This window comes from Heteronotia binoei, chromosome 13 (assembly GCF_032191835.1).
Source record: "Heteronotia binoei isolate CCM8104 ecotype False Entrance Well chromosome 13, APGP_CSIRO_Hbin_v1, whole genome shotgun sequence".
Taxonomy (NCBI): domain Eukaryota; kingdom Metazoa; phylum Chordata; class Lepidosauria; order Squamata; family Gekkonidae; genus Heteronotia; species Heteronotia binoei.
In genome coordinates this window covers 10,078,420-10,101,783 of record NC_083235.1, presented here as the reverse complement: position 1 = coordinate 10,101,783, position 23,364 = coordinate 10,078,420, and the positions used below count along the sequence as shown (strand labels likewise).

Genomic DNA, 23,364 nt, shown 5'->3' with positions numbered 1-23,364 from the left:
AGGGGTGGCCAACGGTAGCTCTCCAGATTTTTTTTTTTTGCCTACAACTCCCATCAGCCCCAGCCAGCATGGCCGATGGCTGGGGCTGATGGGAGTTGTAGGCAAAAAACATCTGGAGAGCTACCGTTGGCCACCCCTGCTTTATGGTATCCCAATCTGGATCCGTGCTTTTGACCAATCCAGAACGCATCCAATCGAAATTCCTGCAGAAAGTCTTAGGCTGGCTGAACTGCATTCCGTATGCAGTAATATGCTGGGAAACTGGCATGTCTCTGGCTCCGTCTTCACTATTTCTCTGAGCCTGAGAGCTTGTCCCATCGTATGCTCTCTGAATATAAATTGTCCACCTGGTCAGAGTATATTGCAGGGGAAATTAAGTCTTTGGGCCTGTCCCTGGAATCATTGTCCGTGCTGTCGTTTTCGGCAGCATTTTACCAAATTAAAAGTAGACTTTTGGACATTGAATGCCAGGAATTATACAGTCTGGCCAATAAAACTTGTTCTCTGCTGTGTTTTACGATTCCTCCCGCCATAGGAGAAAGGGCTTCATACTTTTCCCTTTTATTGACACCCCAGCACCGAAGAGCTTTCTCTCTCGCTGGATGCAATGCTCTGCCCTCTGCTATACTACTTGGCAGGTTTAACAAGACGACCTCCTCTCTTAGATTCTGTCCTTGTGACCACACAGCCGTTGAAACAGTCCCTCGTGTCTTGCTGCGCTGTTTGTTGTAGTCACAGCTTCGTAACTCACTACCGCGTCCCATTTTGGAGAAATCGGGAGGCTGCTCGGATGCCTTAAAAAGTCTGTAGGCCACTGAGCGGTTACTCCCCGAAAGACACTGAAATAGTAGCCAGGTTCATTTTTCTGGCCACCACGATACGCCAAAGGATTTTGTAGCCGTCGTTTTAATTGATAACGACGCTTCTGAATTTGAACTGTACTTTTTGTATTTTATGGGTAATTTTTATTCTGTATAATTTGGTAATCCTTTTATTCTGTATAACCTATTTCTTTTATGCTAATAAAGGATGATGATGAGTTCCCCAAGGCGGTGCTTGTGGGCAGGGTCGGCTCGCCCGCTAGCAAACTAGGCGGTTGCCTAGAGCGCCAGCAGGGTGGAGGAGCCGAATTCGGCCTTTCGCCCTAGGCAAATGCCTAGTTTGCCCCTCTCCCGTGCCTCCTCACCCCTCCCTTCCCCACCCTAGGTCTATTTCAACGTCAGGAAGGGCGATCAGTTCCACTCCAGGCTGTGTAAGGGCGCCCCTCCCCCATCGATCAGCTGATCGGCAGGGAAAACCGTGCTACGCACTCACTCTGCTCCCGGACGAACGAACCGTATCCCGAAAGGGCACCGCCACTGCTCCCTCCTCCCCGCTTCCTGGATGGGAAAGAAGTGGGAAGGAGGGAACAGCGGCGGTGCCCTTTCGGGACACGGTTCGTTCGTGCTGCTGCTGGCCTGCTCTGCCTTCTCCATCCCATGCATAATCTTGTCAACCTCTATCAAGATGTCACCCTGCAGTCGACGTTTCTCCAAGCTAAAGAGCCCCAAGCGTTTTAACCTTTCTTCATAGGGAAAGTGTTCATAGGGAGGGAGTTATTGTCAGCCCTTTATTATAGGAGGCCTTTTAGTGTTGTGTTAGGACTGGCATTTTTCAGAGAAGAAGAAGATATTGGATTTATATCCCGCCCTCCACTCTGAAGAGTCTCAGAACAGCTCACAATCTCCTTTCCCTTTCCCCCCCCCCCCACAACAGACACCCTGTGAGGTAGATGAGGATATTGGATTTATATCCCGCCCTCCTTTCCTAAGAGTCTCAGAGCGGCTCACAATCTCCTTCACCTTCCTCCCCAACAACAGACACCCTGTGAGGTAGATGAAGATATTGGATTTATATCTGGCCCTCCACTCCGAAGAGTCTCAGAGCGGCTCACAATCTCCTTTACCTTCCTCCCCCACAACAGACACCCTGTGAGGTGGGTGGGGCTGGAGAGGGATCTCCCAGCAGCTGCCCTTTCAAGGATAACCTCTGCCAGGGCTATGGCTGACCCAAGGCTATGCTAGCAGGTGCAAGCGGAGACGTGGGGAATCAAACCCAGTTTTCCCAGATAAGAGTCCGCTCACTTAACCACTACACCAAACTGGCTCTCCAGAGAGGCATTATAGCAAAGACAGGAGGATCTGTGGAGCCAGAGCTATTAGGGAAGACTTGAAATCTGCCTAAACATTAGGTCTCCAATTTAGAAATCTGGTCTGCAGTGCTGAATGCCTTAACCCCTGCACCAAGCTGGCTCTCTTTAGTCCCCATGGCTATTAGCCACTGATAATCCTGCACAGCTGCTTGAAAGGCCTTGTAGTTGGAGTGTCACAGGTGTGAAACACACCTCCATAGTTGTGCCCCCAGCCTTCCCGTTCACCCCCCTTCCTTTCTTCCTTGGCAGGAGACTACGAAGTTTCGGTGAAGTTCAACGACGAACACATCCCCGACAGCCCCTTCGTGGTGCCGGCCACTTCCACCTCCGACGATGCCCGCCGACTCACTGTTTCTAGTCTTCAGGTGAGGCACTGGGAGAAACCACCCCCTTGCCCCCCTCGGCGGCTGGGCGGGGCGGGCATTGCTGCTGTTCTGGGCTGGCTGTTCCTTCCCCCGAGACTAGGAGGTGCGGGATTGGAGAAGAGAACACGGGAGCAGTCTGCATTGTGAGACGGCTCAGCAGCTGGGCATCGTTAGTTATTTAAAACACTTTTCCGCTGCCTTTTTCCCCTCAGGGATCTCAAGGCAGCTTACCGTATAACAGAGGTGGAATTCTAGCAGGAGCAACTTTGCCTATCAGGCCACACCCCCTGATGTAGCCAATCCTCCCGGAGCTTACAGTAGGCCCTGTACGAAGAGCCCTGTAAGCTCTTAGAGGATTGGCTACATCAGGGGGGAGTGGCCTAGTATGCAAAGGAGCTCCTACTAGAATTCCACTCCTAACCCTAACCCTTGCCATATAAACAAAATAGAGCCCATAAAAATACCTATAGCCAGGGCGTTTTTTGGTAGGAGGAACTCCTGTGCATATGAGGCCACACTCTTTTTACGTAGCCAATCCTTCCAGGAGCTTACAGGGCTCTTCGTACAGGGCCTACTGTAAGCTCCAGGAGGACTTTGCTGCATCAGGGGTGCGTGGCCCAGGGGTAGAATTCTAGCAGAAACTCCTTTGCATATTAGGCCACACCCCTCTCATGTAGCCAATCCTCTTGGAGCTTACAGTAAGCCCTGTAAGAAGAGCCTTGTAAGCTTCAGGAGGACTGGCTGCATCAGGGGTGTGTGGCCCAGGGTTGGAATTCTAGCAGAATCTCCTTTGCATATTATGCCACACCCCTCTCATGTAGCCAATCCTCTTGGAGCTTACTGTAAGCCCTGTAAGAAGAGCCTTGTAAGCTTCAGGAGGACTGGCTGCATCGGGTGTGTGGCCCAAGGGTGGAATTCTAGCAGAAACTCCTTTGCATATTAGGCCACACCGCTGTCATGTAGCCAATCCTCTTGGCGCTTATAGTAAGCCCTGTAAGAAGAGCCTTGTAAGCTCTAGGAGGACTGGCTGCATCAGGGGTGTGTGGCCCAGGGTTGGAATTCTAGCAGAAACTGCTTTGCATATTAGGCCACACCCCTCTCATGTAGCCAATCCTCTTGGAGCTTACAGTAGGCCCTGTAAGAAGAGCCTTGTAAGCTCCAGGAGGACTGGCTGCATCAGGGGTGTGTGGCCCAGGGGTGGAATTCTAGCAGAAACTCCTTTGCACATTAGGCCACACCCTTCTCATGTAGCCAGTCCTCTTGCAGCTTATAGTAAGCCCTGTAAGAAAAGCCTTGTAAGCTCCAGGAGGACTGGCTGCATCAGGGGTGTGTGGCCTAATATGCAAAGAAGTTGCTACAACAACAAAAAAGCCTTGCTGACAGCCATTTTCTATGGGGGTGAAAGAAGGGAGGAAAGAAAAACGTTAGCTTAAGGACTGGAGGGTGTTGCACGCCAGCCTCGGAACAGTGACTCTGCCCGCTCTGCCGGCTTCACTGAGGGGGGGGACCCACTCCGGGGTTTTTCTCGTGTCTCGTTTAAAGGCTACTAACAGGCTCCGCGTCTCGTGCCGAGGCTTAAAGATGGAGAGCTCCCCTGGGCCGCGCCTCTGCCGATCTCACTGTCACTCTTGGAAGACTTCTCAGCCTCTTGCTTTCTCGGGGGCGCCGGCCTGAGCCTTCCCCGTTCTGTTTTCCCCTTCCCTCGCTTCCGCCCTCACCCGGCCTTCCAGGGGCAGCTCTCCCTCTCTAAGCCGCCAGGCTCTGGTAAGTAGACTCGGGTCCCGGATTCGAGGAGGGGGGAGAAGGGGAGGGGGGTGCCGCAGCCGCCGCTCGATGCCGCCTTCCGTCCTTCCCCGAATCCTTTCCTGCCGTCTAACGCGCTCTGTGCTTCCAGGAGTCAGGGTTAAAAGTGAACCAGCCGGCCTCATTTGCCGTCAGCTTGAACGGGGCCAAGGGGGTGATCGATGCCAAGGTCCACAGCCCCTCGGGGGCGTTGGAGGAGTGCCATGTTACGGAAATCAACGAAGGTAAGGAGCTTTCGCCGCCATTGTTTGGCAGAGCAGGGCCAACCTGCTGATCCCGCACAGCCCCTGAGATGCTGTGCCTATCCAGTACGCCCTTCCCCACCCCCGCTAAGAGGCCAGGAGGGAGTCGGGTTGCCCTCCTCCAGAGGCAGTCAATGAGGTGGAAAATAAACCCGCGTATGCAATGATTCAGACAGATCGGTGGTACAAGGATTTCGTAGGAAATGCAGTCAAGTTTAGCGGTCTTTTTGAAATCCTTACCAGATGTTACCTATCCCCGTTGCAATTCCGTTCTATGAATCGTACCCTCGGTCCAAAATGCTGGAAGCTTTGTGGTTCTCAAAGCGTCATTTTTTCCCCTCGCTGGTGGGCTTGTGATAGAATTGCGACCTCAGGGGTTGCGGGTCGTGGAACAGATTTCTTGCATAACCGAAACCAAATACCGAAGCGGGCCTGAATTAAATACGAGTAACCCTCATATTCTATTTATGGATTGATGTCGATGTACCTAAACCAACAAAAATGTTAATTGAATTTTTACTAGCTGCGGCGCAAGCTGCTACAGCAGGGGTTGCCAAACTGTGGCTCGGGAGCCACATGTGGCTCTTTCACACATATTGCGTGGCTCTTGAAGCTCCTACCACCCCATTGGCTGGTGGCTTGGAGAAGGCATTTACAATTAAATTTGCTTCCATTCCAGCTCTTCTCCCCTCCCCTCCTATTTCCTTCCTTCCCTCCCTCCGTCCCTTAAACATCTGACGTTCATGTGTTGTGGCTCTCAAACATCTGACGTTTATTCTACGTGGCTCTTACATTAAGCAAGTTTGGCTACCTTTGTGCTGTAGCATCTAGGTGGAAATGTAAAACACTGCCATCAGTTTCTTTATGGTTTGATAATATCTGGAGATTTTTTTGTTGTTGTTGTGGAAAAATTCTGTGCTATGATCAATATAGAGGAACTGCTGAGTGTAATTCTGATCTTCCAGCAGTTTGGTTACCCTTATTAAACGACATGGGTTTAATCAGGGCTCTTTTTCTAGCAGGAGCTACTCTGCATATTAGGCCACACCCCTTGATGTAGCCAGCCCTCCTGGAGCTTACTAAGAGCCCTCTCAGCTCTTGGAGGATTGGCTACATCAGGGGGCGTGGCCTAATATGCAGAGGAACTCCTACTAGAAAGAGAGCCCTGGTTTCCAAGCCATGTATATTCCATAGATTTGCTGCAATTGTATTGTGATTATTCTCCTAGTCACTTACCAGTTTGGTGTAGTGGTTAAGTGTGTGGACTCTTATCTGGGAGAACCGGGTTTGATTCCCCACTCCTTCACTTGCACCTGCTGGAATGGCCTTGGGTCAGCCATAGCTCTGGCAGAGGTTGTCCTTGAAAGGGCAGCTGCTGTGAGAGCCCTCTCCAGCCCCACCTACCTCACAGGGTGTTTGTTGTGGGGGAGGAAGGTAAAGGAGATTGTGAGCCGCTCTGAGACTCTTTGGAGTGGAGGGCGGGATATAAATCCAATATCATCTTCTTCTTCTTACAGGTCTGTATTTGGTATTGTTGTTTCCCATAACGTGTCTTATTTGTTTGGAGAATGCATTTATTACAATAAAATTTAGATCTAAAAAAAAATAAAAGGGGGGAGTTCAGCTGTACACAATGCAATGCTTTGTTAGAGCTGGTTTGGTGTAGTGGGTTAAGTGTGCGGACTCTTATCTGGGAGAACCGGGTTTGATTCCCCACTCCTCCACTTGCACCTGCTGGCATGGCCTTGGGTCAGCCATAGCTCTGGCAGAGGTTGTCCTTGAAAGGGCATTCGATGAAATTGCTGAGCAGACAGGTTAAAACGGATAAAAGGAAGTACTTCTTCACCCAAAGGGTGATTAACATGTGGAATTCACTGCCACAGGAGGTGGTAGCGGCCACAAGTATAGCCACCTTCAAGAAGGGTTTAGATAAAAATATGGAGCACAGGTCCATCAGTGGCTATTAGCCACAGTGTATGTGTGTATATAAAATTTTTTGCCACTGTGTGACACAGAGTGTTGGACTTGATGGGCCGTTGGCCTGATCCAACATGGCTTCTCTTATGTTCTTAAGGGCAGCTTCTGTGAGAGCCCTCTCCAGCCCCACCCACCTCACAGGGTGACTGTTGTGGGGGAGGAAGGGAAAGGAGATTGTGAGCCGCTCTGAGACTCTTCGGAGTGGAGGGCGGGATATAAATCCAATATCTTCATCTACCTCACAGGGTGTCTGTTGTGGGGGAGGAAGTAAAGGAGATTGTGAGCCGCTCTGAGACTCTTCAGAGTGGAGGGCGGGATATAAATCCAATATCTTCATCTACCTCACAGGGTGTCTGTTGTGGGGGAGGAAGGGAAAGGAGATTGTGAGCCGCTCTGAGACTCTTCGGAGTGGAGGGCGGGATATAAATCCAATATCTTCATCTACCTCACAGGGTGTCTGTTGTGGGGGAGGAAGGGAAAGGAGATTGTGAGCCGCTCTGAGACTCTTCGGAGTGGAGGGCGGGATATAAACCCAATATCTTCTTCTTCTTCTTCTTCATAATCCTTTTTGTTCTTATAATATAGTGCGGGGGTGGCCAACGGTAGCTCTCGAGATGTTTTTTTTTTTTTTGCCTACAACTCCCATCAGCCCCAGCCATTGGCCATTCTGGCTGGGGCTGATGGGAGTTGTAGGCAAAAAACATCTGGAGAGCTACTCTTGGCCACCTCTGATATAGTGGGTTCAATACAAGGAAGAAGCGAGGTGGTTGTGATCATAACTCCTGCATTAAGTACAACATAGTATAGGGCTGCACTAAAAACTGGACACTGGGCCAACTTATATACACTTCAAGGTTCCCACACAAGCCTGTCATAGGATCATTCAGACCAGCAGGGGGCCCGTGATTGGAGGAAGGCAGCGAGGATTTGGATCCTACTGCCCTTTGTTCCTGAGTCTCCAAGCTCAGTCTTTATGGCTCCAATGAGCCAGGCAGGAACACCCATAATAGTCTTCACATTGGTCCTCATACGTAACAGTTCTCAACTTCCTTCTCGCAGGCAAACGGGTCGTAAGCAGGCAAATTCAGTAATTCAAAGATACAGAGCAATACAATCCAATAATGTAAAAGATAACCAAATAACCGGGGATGCTAAATACAGAATAAAAAAATATGTCATTAAGGGGGGAAAGTGCATTAAAAAACCACAGATGAAAAAATTGCCACAGCAAGGCTGGCTGCAGACCGGCATTTTGAGCCGGTAGATGGATGGGCTACAGGCGGACCAAAAAAGCACAACCAAACGCACCCATCTGCCTCCCCCCGGGCCGTCCCGTTTTGGAAGTGGTAGCTTTTTGCGGCACGAATGGGACGGCCCTTGGAAGGGTTGGGAGTGGGACGGGAGGCGGACGTGTACATTTGATCACGCTTTTTTTTTTTTGTCCGTCCCTGGCCCCATCCGCCTACCAGCTCAAAATGCTGGCCTGGACCCAGCCCAAGAGTTACGCTTGGGTCAATATCAACCAGATCTTTTGCAACCACCATTTCATGAACCGTACATTTATTTCTTAGGTGCAAGCACTTTCTTGTTAAGCATCGCATTGACTATAGCTAAACTTGATTGATTGATTGATTGATTTGTCAGTTTATTGTTAAGTTGTATTCCGCCCTTTCCCACAAGTGGACTCGGGGCGGATAACAACAAAATTGAAACAATTAAAAACGACAAGCTAAAACCACAGGATGCAATAAAACAAACGATAAAACAGCGTGTATCACAGCCGGCGGTTTCCAGTTGGGCACATTATATATATCGGGGGTGGCCAACGGTAGCCCTCCAGATGTTTTTTTGCCTACAACTCCCAGCCATTGGCCATGCTGACTGGGGCTGATGGGAGCTGTAGGCAAAAAAAAAACATCTGGAGAGCTACCATTGGCCACCCCTGATATATATCAATACAACATTAGGCCCAGAGATGGAATAATAGATGAAGATAAGATTAAAATAAGATAGCATCATGACAGGTAAGGGAGGCCAAGCAGATGGAAATAAGGACGTCTGCTGCCTCAACCGAAGGAAATGATTGCGTTTTCTATGAAATTCTCATACCACCGATTTCTCTTAGTAATTGCATACGTGGATCATTTTCCACTTAATTGCCTTTTCTTCTGTGTATCTCTTTGTTGTTCAAATCCTCCAGGTGGGGCCAGAGATCTCTTGGAATTACTGACATAGGACCATTCCCCGTAGAGCAAACGGTTGCTTTGGAAGGTGGCCGAATAGCCCGCTAAAGTTCCTCCCCTCGACTCCCTGCTTCCCCCTAGCTTTGGCAGCCTGAGAAGAGGCCTGCCCCCCCTAGATAGCCTCATTCTTCCAAGTGGGGGGCCCCACATTAGCAATCAAAAAAAAAATGCTTTCTTGAGATTCGGTTTCCACACTCGCAGAACCCTCTGTGGTCTCACAGCTTCTAGAGGGGTTCAAAGGGTCGTTTCATAGTTACTTCCTCTAGCCCTGGTACCGCTAGCCCCGGTAGGTGAGCCAGTACAGCAAGCAACAGTCCAGCGACACTCTGTGTTCAATTATATACAATGTATTTACAGTATTTACATTCACCAGCAAAGTGCCCTGCCAAACAACCATCTAGAGCGGCAGAAAAAAATTGTACAGCACAGCACTGCTTATATACAAATTACATAGTCTCTGGACCAGTGGGTTACAAGTGCAGAGTCATTGTGCGCTGGACACTCAACTTCTGCACTCGTGGTGTAGTGGGTTAAGTGTGCGGACTCTTATCTGGGAGAACCGGGTTTGATTCCCCACTCCTCCCCTTGCACCTGCTGGCATGGCCTTGGGTCAGCCATAGCTCTGGCAGAGGTTGTCCTTGAAAGGGCATTCGATGAAGTTGCTGAGCAGACGGGTTAGAACGGATAAAAGGAGGTCCTTCTTCACCCAAAGGGTGATTAACGTGTGGAATTCACTGCCACAGGAGGTGGTGGCGGCTACAAGAATAGACAGCAATGAGGATCTTGTGAATTGATATTGATTCTGGATTGGACTAGATGACCCGGCATTGTGAATGTCCTGCATTGTGCAGGGGGGTTGGACGAGATGACCCTTGGGGTCCCTTCCAACTCTGTGGTTCTAAGATGGGTTGCAGTGTGTGTCTTCGAATCACTCAGAGCAGCTTACAATCTCCTATATCTTCTCTCCCCACTGTGAGGTGGGTGGGGCTGAGAGAGCTCTGACAGAAGCTGCCCTTTCAAGGACAACCTCTGTGAGAGAGCTATGGCTGACCCGAGGCCATTCCAGCAGGTGCGAGTGGAGGAGCGGGGAATTCAACCTGGTTCTCCCAGATAAGAGTCCGCACACTTCACCACAACACCAAACTGGCTCTCCAGAATCCAGTAGTGCCCGAAGGTCTAACAAAATGTGTGGCAGGCGAGGAGCTTTTGTGAATCACGGCTGGCTCACTTCTTCGGATTCCTGATATCTGAAGAAGTGAGCAGCGACTCGCAAAAGCTCATCCCCCCCCCACCACATATTTTGTTGGCCTTCGAGGCGCTACTGGACTCCTGCTCCCCTCACTTCCTGCCATTTTTGCGACTGGCTCCACCTCCTGTGGCAGCCATTTTGTGACTGTGCCCGCCACCCTAAAGTCAGACGGTCCCTGCAGGCTCAAAAAAGTTGGGGACCCCTGAGGGAGAGGAGCCCTTTAGGGCGATGGTCTTGCGGCATCTCATAGGCTGTCCTTGGCAACGGGGATCCGGTTGTCAATTTTAGCATGTGGCTGCCCCAATTGCACAAAGCAGGGGGAAAGATGGCGGGCTCTACCGACTGCACCCCAGAGCGTCAACCTTCTCCCAGCCTTGCTTGTCAGTACTGGAATCCTGGATCTGTTCCTAAATAGCCAATTGCAGGCCTGTGCAGCCTCCATTTGCCTCTGGGCTGTTGCAGAGAAAGGAGAGGTGATTTAATCTTTCCTCCTTGTCTTGGTTTTGCTGTTTAAACTGGGGTCCCTGCCTTGACATATTTTTAAGATGAAGGTGTATGGCCTTGGAAGAACACACACTTCCTTCTTTAAATACTAGTAGCAGAGTACCAAAAACCAGCTTTATGCGCAGATGTTGTACTTTTAGTAATAGTAGTAGTGGTAATTAATCTTGTGCTTTGTGTCCCTTTTAAGGAATGCTAACTTTTTTTTCATATCTGTGATACTGTTATAGTTCATATCTCTTTCATATGATATTGTTTGGTGTAGTGGTGAAGTGTGTGGATTCTTATCTGGGAGAACCGGGTTTGATTCCAGACTCCTCCCCTTCCACCATTTTGAGGGACGGTGGCTCAGCGGTAGAGCATCTGCTTGGGAAGCAGAAGGTCCCAAGTTCAATCCCCGGCATCTCCAACTAAAAAGGGTCCAGGCAAGTAGGTGTGAAAAACCTTATCTTGAGACCCTGGGGAGCCGCTGCCAGTCTGAGTAGACAATACTGACTTTGATGGACCCAGGGTCTGACTCAGTAGAGGGCAGCATCATATGTTCATGGGGAGGGACAGTGGCTCAATGGTAGAGCATCTGCTTGGTAAGCAGAAGGTCCCAGGTTCAATCCCTGGCATCTCCAAAAAAGGGTCCAGGCAAATAGGTATGAAAAACCTCAGCTTGAGACGCTGGAGAGCCGCTGCCAGTCTGAGAAGACAAGACTGACTTTGATGGACCCAGGGTCTGATTCAGTATAAGGCAACTTCATATGTTCACATATGGAATGGCCTTGGGTCAGCCATGGCTCTCTTAGGACTTGTCCTTGAAAGGGCAGTTTCTGTCAGAGCTCTTTCAGCCCTACCTACCTCCCAGGGTGTCTGTTGTTGGGGGGGGGGGGGCGGAGGTAAAGGAGATTGTGACCGCTCTGAGACTCTAAGATTTAGAGTATAGGGCGGGATATATGAGAATATGAGTAACATCTGATTTGTTAGCACCAACTGTAGATTGTTTTAACTTGTACCGTGTAATGGTTTTATTGATTTTATTATTGCAATCAGAGTATACTATGATTTGATGTAAGCCACCCTGAGCCCGCCTTGGCGGGGAGGGCGGGGTATAAATCGAATTAAACATAAACATAAATATATAAATCCAATATCATCATTACATGAAAAAGGCAATGTAATTATATTTTGATTTCATAAGGGAAATTGAATGATGTTGTTAGCCGCCCTGAGCCTGCTCCGGCGGGGAGGGCGGGATATAAATAAATAAAATTATCTATTTTTATTTCATATGACAAGGCAATGGAACTATGCAGCACACTGTGTTTCATTTCTGCAGCGTATAAGTTTGATAAAATTAATAAACTTAAAAGAATTTAAAAAAAAAAACTAGTAGCAGAGCCGAGGTTTGAAAGAGCGAAGCTGAGCGGGGAGGTTAAGGGTTAAACCCTGCTTCCCTTGCCCTGCATGGCACCTAGTCAAATTGAGGCTGCCAAAGCCACGCAACTTACTTTTGCGTGGAAAGACCCATGATCTGTTTGAAACCTGAGTCAGCTGAGGCGGGGAAGGGAACACACTGTAGGGTGTGGGGAGGTAGAGTTGAGTGTTAATACATTTTCTGTAAAATTCAGTTGTCTTTCCCCAAGATTTGGGGTAGGGTTGCCAATCCCCAGGTGGGGGCAGGGGATTTCCCAGTTTGGAGGCCCTCCCCCGCTTCAGGGTCATCAGAAAGCAGGGAGGGGGGGAAGGGAAATGTCTGCTGGGCACTCCATTATACTCTATGGTCCATAGGGTATAATGGAGAATTGATCCATGGGTATCTGGGGCTCTGGGAGGGCTGTTATTTGAGGTAGATGCACCCAATTTTCAGCATTGCATCTGGTGCCTCTCCTCAAAACGCTGTCCCAAGTTTCAAAACGATTGGATCAGGGGGTCCAATTCAATGAGCCCCCAAAGAAGGTGCCCCTATCCTTCATTATTTTCAAAGGAGGGAAGGCGTTGAAAAGATGTGCAGTTCCTTGAAATGTGATGGCCAGGACTCCCTTTGGAGTTCAATTCTGCTTGTCGCAACCTTGCTTCTGGCTCCACCCCTAAAGTCCCCAGATATTTCTTGAATTGGACTTGGCAACCATAATTTGAGGTCAGACCTATATCTAAACGTTGCAGCTTCTTCGGCCTGTGAAGCTGCGTTTAGGCATATGCTGTGCTGCGTTGATACCAAGTCGCAGAGATACTCCGGTAACTTTGCCAGCGCCTGATGTTTGCGTTCCTTATATTCTCCCTTGGCAGTCACGCACGCTGCCGTCCTTTCTGCTTGCGGCCGTCCTGCCTCTTAACCCTCCCCTTTCTCCTCCACACAGACAAGTACGCAGTCCGCTTCATCCCCCGCGAGAACGGCATCTACTCCGTCGACGTCAAGTTCAACGGCAGCCACATCCCCGGCAGCCCCTTCAAGATCCGGGTCGGGGAGGTGGGCCAGGCCGGAGACCCGGGGATGGTGTCTGCCTACGGCCCCGGCTTGGAGGGTGGTGTGACAGGTGAGGGCAGAGGGGAACAGGAGCGTGAGCTTTTCTTTTTTTTTTGTAGCAGGAACTCCTTGCCTATTAGACCACGCCCCCTGGATGTAGCTAGTCCTCCAAGAGCTTACAGTAGACCCTGTAAGAAGAGCCCTATAAGCTCTTGGAGTAGGGGTGTTGACCTCATTTGTTATGAGGGCCGGATCTGACGTAAGTGAGACCTCGTTGGGCCTGGCCATGTCAGGTTGGGCTGGGCCATGTGTGTACCTATTTAAGATTAGGTAGCAGAGATATAAATTTTATAAAGAACGTGACATGATAGAGGTTCACAAGATTATGCATGGGGTGGAGAAAGTAGAGAAGGAAGTCCTTTTCTCCCTTTTTCACAATACAAGGACTCGTGGGCATTCGATGAAATTGCTGAGCAGTCAGGTTAAAATGGATAAAAGGAAGTCCTTCTTCACCCAAAGGGTGATTAACACGTGGAATTCACTGCCGCAGGAGATGGTGGCGGCTACAAGCATAGCCAACTTTAAGAGAGGATTGGGGGAAAATATGGAGCAGAGGTCCATCAGTGGCTATTAGCCACAGTGTGTGTGTATATGTGTGTGTTTGTGTGTATATGTGTGTGTGTGTGTATATACACACACACACATATTGGCCACTGTTGGACTGGATGGGCCATTGGCCTGATCCAACATGGCTTCTCTTATGAAACTTCCTAGACACGTCAAAATTAGAAAGACTGGAATGGCGCTGAAATCTACTTATTAAGGGACTAAGTAACCTTGCCCGTATCTCCTGGTAAAATTGGCATGAGAGGAGAACGCGTTCAGCTCTTTCAGCGATCCCCTGCTCCACGAGGGCAGACCCCCCCTCATTCTGCAGGTTTAGAGGGGAGATAATAGAAAGACCCCTGAGAGGAATGTGGTCTAATATGCAAAGGAGTTCCCGCTACAAAACAAGCCCTGAGTGGGAGGCTGGCATTCAAACTCCAAAGCGGGGTGACGTAATCCATTTCACCTAAATTCTGGTCCCTCTTCTCCCCTACAGGAAATCCTGCTGAATTCATTGTCAACACCACCAACGCGGGTCCTGGGGCACTGGCAGTCACCATCGACGGTCCCTCAAAGGTGAAGATGGACTGCCAGGAGTGTCCAGAGGGCTACAAGGTCATCTACACCCCTATGGCACCAGGCAGCTACCTCATCTCCATTAAGTATGGTGGCCCGTACCACATCGCCGGCAGCCCTTTCAAGGCCAAAATCACAGGTAAGCGCCATGTGAGTCTGAGATGGGCGGGGGGCTTCTCCTAGGACATTAGTCATCTTGAAGAACTCCAGAGCCAAGGAGTAGGGTTATGGCAGAAGATCTCCAGGCAATGGCGGCACTTGCCCTCCAGCGCTCAATAGAGCTGTTTTGGTGTAGTGGTTAAGTGTGCGGACTCTTATCTGGGAGAACCGGGTTTGATTCCCCACTCCTCCACTTGCAGCTGCTGGAATGGCCTTGGGTCAGCCATAGCTCTCACAAAGGTTGTCCTTGAAAGGGCAGCTTCTGGGAGAGCTCTCTCAGCCCCACCCACCTCACGGGGTTTGATTCCCCCCTCCTCCACTTGCAGCTGCTGGAATAGCCTTGGTTTAGCCACAGCTCTCGCAGAGTTGTCCTTGAAAGGGCAGCTGCTGTGAGAGCCCTCTCAGCCCCACCTACCTCACAGGGTGTCTGTTGTGGGGGGAGAAGATATAGGAGATTGTAAGCTGCTCTGAGTCCCTGATTCAGAGAGAAGGGCAGTTGTCGTCTTCTCAGGTAATTGAAGGCCAGAAACCGTGGCCAAAATGGGCGGCCATAATCATCCTGGGGAGAAAATTCAAAAAGAAAGATAAGGCCTTGTCAACTACAGAAAGTTCTGACCATAGAGTTTTGATAATTTTTAGAGCTACCCAGAAGTGACAAAGGTAGCTCTAGCGATCGTTGGGAGCACTGTGGTCAGGACCTCCTGTAAGTAACTAAGGCCTAATTTTTCTCCTAAGAATATAAGAGAAGCCATGTTGGATCAGGCCAATGGCCCATCCAGTCCAACACTCTGTGTCACACAGTGACCAATGTATATGTGTGTGTGTGTGTGTGTGTATTTATATATACACACACAAGCAATCGTAGGATGCCAGTTTGGTGTAGTAATTAAGTGCATGGACTCAACCATGTTTGATTGCCCGCTCTTCCAAATGCAGTTGCTGGAGTGGCCTTGGGCCAGTTGCAGTTCTCTTGGAGGTGTTCCCTTCAAGGGCAGCTCTCTCAACCCCATCTATTTAACACAGTTTCTGTTGGGGAGAGGAAGGGAAGGGGGCTGTAAGCTACTCTGAGCGAAGGGTGGGGTATAAATCCAATATCATCCTCCTCCTCCTTCCTTCTCTTCTTCCTCTCTCTCCTCTTCTTCCTAATCCTCTTCCTTTTCTTCTTCCTCCTCCTCCTCTTCCTCCGCCTTCCTTCTCTTCTTCCTCCTCCTCTTCCTCTTCTTCCTTAATTCTCTTCTTCCTTCTCTTCTTCCTCTCTCTCTTCCTCCTCCTCTTCTTCCTAATTCTCTTCTTCCTCTTCCTTTTCTTTTCTTCTTCCTCCTCCTCTTCCTCCTTGCTTCTCTTCTTCCTTATTCTCTTCTTCCTCCTCTTCCTTTTCTTCTTTTTCTTCTTCCTCCTCTTTCTCCTCCTTCCTTCTCTTCTTCCTCCTTCTATTCCTCCTCCTCTTCTTCCTTATTCTCTTCTTCCTCTTTTTTTCTTCTTTTTCTTCTCCCTCCTCCTTTCTTCTCTTTGTCCTCTCCCTCTTCCTCCTCTTTTTCTTCCTAATCCTCTTCCTCCTCCTCTTCCTTTTCTTCTTTTTCTTCTTCCTCTTCTTTCTCCTCCTTCCTTCTCTTCTTCCTCCTTCTATTCCTCCTTCTCTTCTTCCTTATTCTCTCCTTCCTCCTCCTCTTCCTTTTCTTTTTCTTCTTCCTCCTCTTTTTCCTCCTTCCTTCTCTTCTTCCTCCTTCTATTCCTCCTTCTCTTCTTCCTTATTCTCTTCTTCCTCCTCTTCCTTTTCTTCTTTTTCTTCCTCCTCTTTCTCCTCCTTCCTTCTCTTCTTCTTCTGTTCCTCCTTCTCTTCTTCCTTATTCTCTTCCTCCTCCTCCTCCTCCTCCTCTTCCTTTTCTTTTTTCTTCTTTCTCCTCTTTCTCCTTCCTCTCCCTCTCCCTCCTCTTTTTCTTCCTAATCCTCTCCCTCCTCTTCCTTTTCTTCTTTTTCTTATTCCTTCTCCTCCCCTCCCCTCCTGCGTGTTGCAAGGCACTGCCTGGAGCCCTGGTGAAGGACTGCTATTCCACATGGGTCTGGGGCAGTGGCCTGGCTTTGCTGTGTGGGAAGGGCAGAGGGCGTTCTGGCCCAGGCTCATCTCGAAGGTCACGTCCTCTTCTTCCCTCCCTGCAGGTGCCCGCCTGGTCAGCAGTCACAGCCTCCACGAGACGTCGTCGGTTTTCATGGAGGGCGTGGCCAAGCCCGAGGGGGCGGCCCCCAAGTTTGCTTCCGATGCCAGCAAGGTGGTGGCCAAGGGGCTGGGCCTCAACAAGGGCTTCGTGGGGCAGAAGAACTCCTTCACCGTGGATTGCAGCAAAGCAGGTCGGTGGGCTCCTCTCATTGCCTTCAGGTTCTTCAGAAAATTTAAATGAAGTTTCTAGTCCTTAGGGATTAGCAGAGCTTTAGAAAGGTCGGGGTCCCCGATGTTGTGCCCAGGGGGTACCCACTGACACCTTTCCTGGAGCCCAATAAGTTGTTTTAGGAAGTGGGCCACACTTTGGCCCAGCAGGGCTTCTGATTGGCTACACAGGTTTTTCTTTTTTTAAAAAAATTGGGTTAGCGGTGGCTGCCCCCCACACCATGAGAACTTTCATGGCTCAACTGAAGGTAAGCGGTGGAAAAGACATCCTGTTAAACAGAAAATAGATTTGAGCCTGAGAGCGCTTTAGGGGCTAAGATTTTCAAGAGGTAAGAGCATAAGAGATCTCCTGAAGCCCTTTCACTGTTGGCCCCCTAGCACCATGAATACAGATCATCACTGCACCAGACATAAGAATTCAAGAGAAGCCATGTTGGATCAGACCAAGGGCCTATCCAGTCCAACATTCTGTGTCACACAGTAACCAGAACCCAGGTGCCATCAGGAGGTCCACCAGTGGGTTCAGAAGTCCAGAAGCCCTTCCACTGTTGCCCCCCAAACACGAAGAACACAGAACATCACTGCCCCAGACATCAGAACATAAGAGAAACCATGTTGGACCAAGCCTATGGCCCATCCAGTCCAACATTCAGTGGTAGAGCACACAGAAGCCAAAACCCAGGGGCCATCACAAGGTCTACCAGTGGAGTCAGACCTCCAGAAGCGTTTCCACTGTTGCCCCCCAAACACCAAGAACATAGAGCATCACTGCCCCAGACATAAGAACACAAGAGAAGCCATGTTGGATCAGGCCAATGACCCATCCAGTCCAACACTCTGGGTCACACAGAGGCCAAAACCCAGGGGCCATCAGAAGGTCCACCAACGGGGCCCGAGAACACCTTAAGAGACTTTCCAAGAGTCAGAACTCCCTTTGTCAAATATCAAAGGGAACTTCATCCAATGAGAGGAAAAGGAGCTTTGATTCTTGAAGGCTGAATTCCGTGACAAGCTTCTTGGTCTGCAAGGTGCTGCTGGACTCGAATCCAGCTCTTCTGCAGACTTCTGAAGCTGGCTATTGCCTGACATGTTAGTTCCTTATTAGAGTTACGCGTCACCTCGCTTCCTTCCATTTTGTGGCTGGCTCCGCCCCCATTGGCAGCCATTTTGTAGTTTCGCCCACCCCACCCCCCGTGTCAAAATTCCAAAGGTCTCAAAAAGGTTGACTTGAGGAAGGTGTCTCTGACTCACCAGGAGTAATCTTCTATGCGTTTAACTGCATAAAGCTACCTCGTCCGGGGAATTCGGAGGGGAATAAATTAAGAGAAAGTGAACTTTATAACATTCTGAAACGAAAATTCAGCGGAGGTAATTCCACCGACCCGAGTAGGATTTACGCGAACTCCGGGGGGCTGCTTTTGGTTGGGCGGCTTCAAAGGGAAGAAAGGAGTCTTTGGAAGGCAAAGTGTGTCTGATGCGGGAACGCTTCGAACGAATGCAGATCGAAGTGAAAAGGCCAAAGGAGGAGGTGGTCGGAGTTTGCTAAAAGGCGAGGTGGGAACGGTTCGGCGCAATTCACCGAACGGCTGCGGACAGAGGAGGCTGTGGCCGTGCCATGCCTGGGTGCTAGAACAGAGCAGCAGAACAGGAGGAATTTCACTTTGAATGCGCAGCATGGCGTGGTTGTTAATAGCGACGGGCTCTAACCTGGAGAGCCGGGTTCGTTTTCCTCACTTCCTCCTCCACATGAAGCCTGCTGGGTGACCTTGGCTTCGTCGATGGTTCTCTTAACTCTCTCAGCCCCACCTGCCTCACAAGGTGCCTGTTGTGGGGAGAGGAAAGGAAGGCGACCGTGGGCCCCTCCAAGACAGCTTATGTTAGAGGAAAGCAGAGCGTGAAAACCCAGGGGGTTTTTCTTCTTCACATGAAAGCAAAACCTCCTGTATGAAAGAGGAGTCATTTGGTCTCAGGATTAGCCACTTTGAGACTTCTCTGGGTAGAGAAAAGCTGAGTATAAAATCCCATGGCTTTTCTTAACACGGAAACAAAATCTCCTGTGTGAATAATAAGAGTTGGAAGGGACTTCCAGGGGCATCTAGTCCAACCCCCTGCACAATGCAGGAAACTCACAAACACCTCCCCCTAAATTCACAGGATCCTCATTGCTGTCAGGTGGCCATCTAGGCTCTGTTTGAAAACCTCCAAGGAAGGAGAGCCCAATTTCATAGAATCCTAGAGTTGGAAGGGACTTCCAGGGTCATCTAGTCCAACCCCCTGCACAATGCAGGAAACCCACAAACACCTCCCCCTCAATTCACAGGATCTGCATTGCTATCAGAGGGCCATCTAGCCTGTTGAAAAATCTCCAAGGAAGGAGATCACAATTTCATAGAATCATAGAGTTGGAAGGTACCTCCAGGGTCATCTAGTCCAACCCTCTGCACAATGCAGGAAATCCACAAAGGCCTCCCCCTCAATTCACAGGATCTGCATTGCTATCAAATGGCCATCTAGCCTATGTTGAAAAACCTCCAAGGAAGGAGAGCCCAATTTCATAGAATCCTAGAGCTGGAAGAGACTTCCAGGATCATCCAGTCCAGCCCCCTGCACAATGCAGGGAACTCACAAACCCCTCCCCCTGAATTCACAGGATCCTCATTGCTGTCAGATGGCCATCTAGCCTCTGTTGAAAAACCTCCAAGGGAAGAGAGCTCAATTTCATAGAATCCTAGAGTTGGAAGGGACCTCCAGGGTCATCCGCCATCAGCATCAACTAGAAGAGTGTCAAGGATAGCGTCATAAAATGTTTTAGTTAATTGTTTTAATTCAGGCTTTTAAGGTTAGTTTATGTTAATTTAATGTTTCTAATGTAACTGTTTTATTGTTGGTGCACCATTGGTCACCGTATTGTTAGCCGCCCTGAGCCTGCTTCGGCAGGGGAGGGCGGGGTACAAATAAAATTTATTATTATTATTATTATTATTATCCAGTCCAGCCCCCTGCACAATGCAGGAAACCCACAAACCCCTCCCCCTCAATTCACGGGATCTGCATTGCTATCAGAGGGCCATCTAGCCTGTTGAAAAACCTCCAAGGAAGGAGATCGCAATTTCATAGAATCATAGAGTTGGAAGGTACCTCCAGGGCCATCTAGTCCAACCCTCTGCACAATGCAGGGAACTCACAAACGCCTCCCCCTGAATTCACAGGATCCTCATTGCTGTCAGATGGCCGGTGGGGGGGTAGGGAGGGAAGGAGCTGGGTGACAGGGAGGACAGGGTGGCTGCAGCAAGGACTAGAGGGAAGTTGCTTGACCAACAGGGAAGGGGCTCTGTTTTCGGAGGCGTTCAAAGAAGGGAACAGCAGTAGGCGTGTCCGTCCTCTCTCCGTCCCAGTCTTCACGCGGGGCGCTCGCTCCGCGGGACCCGAACCCACTCCTGACCGCTCTGCTCTCAACCCTCCCCAGGGAACAACATGCTGCTGGTGGGGGTCCACGGCCCCCGGACCCCCTGCGAGGAGATCGTGGTGAAGCACCTGGGCAACCGCCTCTACAACGTCACCTACCTGCTGAAGGACCGAGGGGACTACGTGCTGGTGGTCAAGTGGGGAGAGGAACACATCCCCGGCAGCCCCTTCCACGTCTCCGTGCCTTAAGCCCCGCCCCGTCGTGACACCGCCCCTCCCGAGCCACGCTCCGTAGTGCCACTAAAGCCTCCCACGGGAGAGGCCGCCTCTCAGCAAGCGGGGGGAGGAGGGTTGTTGCGCGTTTCCCGTGCCCGTGAGGCGGGCGATGGGGGCGGGAGGGAAACGGGTTGCCCTTAAAGTAAGCAAAGAGGGGGTGGGGAATGGGTCAAACTTTCCTGTGGATCTGTTTACATGCCGCACTAACTCCCCGACCGGTTTGCCGGCGACTTCCTCTCCCCCCCCTCGGAAAGGGGGAGGGGGTTGACCCACACACTTTCCCCCCCCACCCCCGCCCCTTGCCAAAGCACTGCCTTTCGTGCCCGTGGGACTGAATCTCTGGGGCCACCCTGGCTTCTGCCAGGAAAGGGGCCCTAGCCCGCCAACGGGGCATCCGGAAACGGCGTTTCTGTTCCGGTGCCATCCACTGCTTCAGAGAAACCACTGCTCCTGGAGGGACACCGGGCAGCCCCCGCCTTCTCGCCTCGAGCTCTCCTCCTCCCTCTCTCTCGAGAAGGAGAGCCCTCTCCGTAGCCAGCGGCGGGAGCTGCCGGCGCGTCTCCCTGCTTTGCCATTTTGTAACCGAGACCTTGTTTAGTCCTTCCAAGTCTTAAGTAAGTTGGCTGTTGGGCGCAACAGCTGGGCCCTTTTCTCTGACGAGGGAAGGAAATAAAGTTCTGCTTCAAATGGCTGCCGGTGGTCTTGTTTGTCTTTGCCGCTGCTCATCCGGAGGCGTGGGACATCAGCGGGGGCCAGTCTGACTTTGCTTTAGAGCAGGGCGCGTGCCAGAACAGGGGAAGGGCTGTGGCTCAGTGGTAGAGCATCTGCTTGGCAGGCAGAAGGTCCCAGGTTCAATCCCCGGCATCTCCAGTTAAAAAGGACCAGGCAGGAGGGAATGGGAAAGACCTTGACCTGAGACCCTGGCTCAGTGGCAGAGCCTCTGCTTGGCAGGCAGAAGGTCCCAGGTTCAATCCCCGGCATCTCCAGTTAAAAGGATCAGGCAGGAGGGAATGGGAAAGACCTTGACCTGAGACCCTGGCTCAGTGGCAGAGCCTCTGCTTGGCATACAGAAGGTCCCAGGTTCAATCCCCGGCATCTCCAGTTAAAAGGATCAGGCAGGAGGGGTGGGGAAGACCTTGACCTGAGACCCTGGCTCAGTGGCAGAGCCTCTGCTTGGCATGCCGAAGGTGCCAGGTTCAATCCCTGGCATCTCCAGTTGAAAGGACCAGGCAGGAGGGGATGGGAAAGACCTTGACCTGAGACCCTGGCTCAGTGGCAGAGCCTCTGCTTGGCATGCAGAAGGTCCCAGGTTCAATCCCTGGCATCTCCAGTTGAAAGGACCAGGCAGGAGGTGATGGGAAAGACCTTGACCTGAGACCCTGGCTCAGTGGCAGAGCCTCTGCTTGGCATGCAGAAGGTCCCAGGTTCAATCCCCAGCATCTCCAGTTGAAAGGACCAGGCAGGAGGTGATGGGAAAGACCTTGACCTGAGACCCTGGCTCAGTGGCAGAGCCTCTGCTTGGCATGCAGAAGGTCCCAGGTTCAATCCCCAGCATCTCCAGTTGAAAGGACCAGGCAGGAGGTGATGGGAAAGACCTTGACCTGAGACCCTGGCTCGGTGGCAGAGCCTCTGCTTGGCATGCAGAAGGTCCCAGGTTCAATCCCCTGCATCTCCAGTTGAAAGGACCAGGCAGGAGGTGATAAGAAAGACCTTAACCTGAGACCCTGGCTCAGTGGCAGAGCCTCCTCTTGGCATGCAGAAGGTCCCAGGTTCAATCCCCAGCATCTCCAGCTAAAAGGACCAGGCAGGAGGTGATGGGAAAGACCTTGACCTGAGACCCTGGCTCAGTGGCAGAGGCTCTGCTTGGCATGTAGAATGTCCCAGCTTCCATCCCTGGCGTCTCCAGTTAAAAGGACCAGGCAGGAGATGATGGGGAAGACCTCGGCCTGAAACCTTGGAGAGCTGCTGCCAGTCTGTGACCATACTGAGTTTGATAGGCTGAGCGAGTTTAAAGTAGCTTAATTGCCATTCCAGCTTGTATCTGGCAAAGGGAGCTCTGACCCTTGAAAATCTAGTTGCTCTCTTGGGTGCAGTTAAGCTTCAGTCTAACTCAGGGGTGGCCATACTTACTTAATGTAAGAGGCACATAGAATAAACATATTTTGAGAGCCACAAGACATGAACATCAGATGTTTGAAAGCAGGAAGGTAAATAGGGGAGGGAGAGGTGGGAAGAAAGCAACTTTAAATGCATTCTCCAAACTGCAGGCTGGCTAGGCTTGGAGAAGCGATTGAAAGAGACAAATGCCGTCTCCGAAGATGCTTTGAGAGCCACATGTGGCTCTCTAGCCACAGTTTGGCCACCCCTGGTCTTCATAAGAATATAAGAGAAGCCATGTTGGATCAGGCCAATGGCCCATCCAGTCCAACATTCTGTGCCACACAGTGGCTAAAAAACCCAGGTGCCATCAGAAGGTCCACCAGTGGGACCAGGAGACTAGAAGCCCTCCCACTGTTGCCCCCCCCCCCCCCCCGCAAGCACCAAGAATACAGAGCATCACTGCTCCAGACAGAGAGTTCCAACAATACACTGTGGCTAAGTCACTGATGGACCTCTGCTCCAGATGTTGAGCCAATCCCCACTTGAAGCTGGCTATGCTCATATCTGCCACCACCTCCTGTGGCAGTGAAGTCCATGCGTTCATCACCCTTTTGGATGCTGGCAGGGATGGAACTGAAAGGGGAGAGAGGGGTCGGAAGGTTCGTTACAGTTCCGTAATGCAAAGAATGAGCCTTGGCTTGATTTGGGATTAGAAACGCACAACTTGGCTTTTAGAACATGGGGATCTTTCCAAAGAATTGGGCTGTCTCATTTGGCTCATGGGGATAGAGGGGAGTAAGGGTTGAAGAGTTGGCTTGCTGAACAAAGTACACTGC

The 23,364-nt window shown here is 50.6% G+C and overlaps 1 protein-coding gene across 1 annotated transcript in view; it reads left to right on the top strand.

The window, feature by feature from the left end:
- Positions 1 to 21,119, top strand: part of LOC132581717 (filamin-A-like) — a 165,876-nt gene extending 144,757 nt beyond the window's left edge. The window contains 6 exon segments of the mRNA XM_060253110.1: positions 2,441 to 2,556; positions 4,451 to 4,583; positions 12,917 to 13,093; positions 14,126 to 14,344; positions 16,522 to 16,710; positions 20,214 to 21,119. Coding sequence (XP_060109093.1) covers positions 2,441 to 2,556; positions 4,451 to 4,583; positions 12,917 to 13,093; positions 14,126 to 14,344; positions 16,522 to 16,710; positions 20,214 to 20,401 — 1,022 coding nt within the window. The 3' untranslated portion in view covers positions 20,402 to 21,119.
- Positions 21,120 to 23,364: the final 2,245 nt, after the last annotated feature.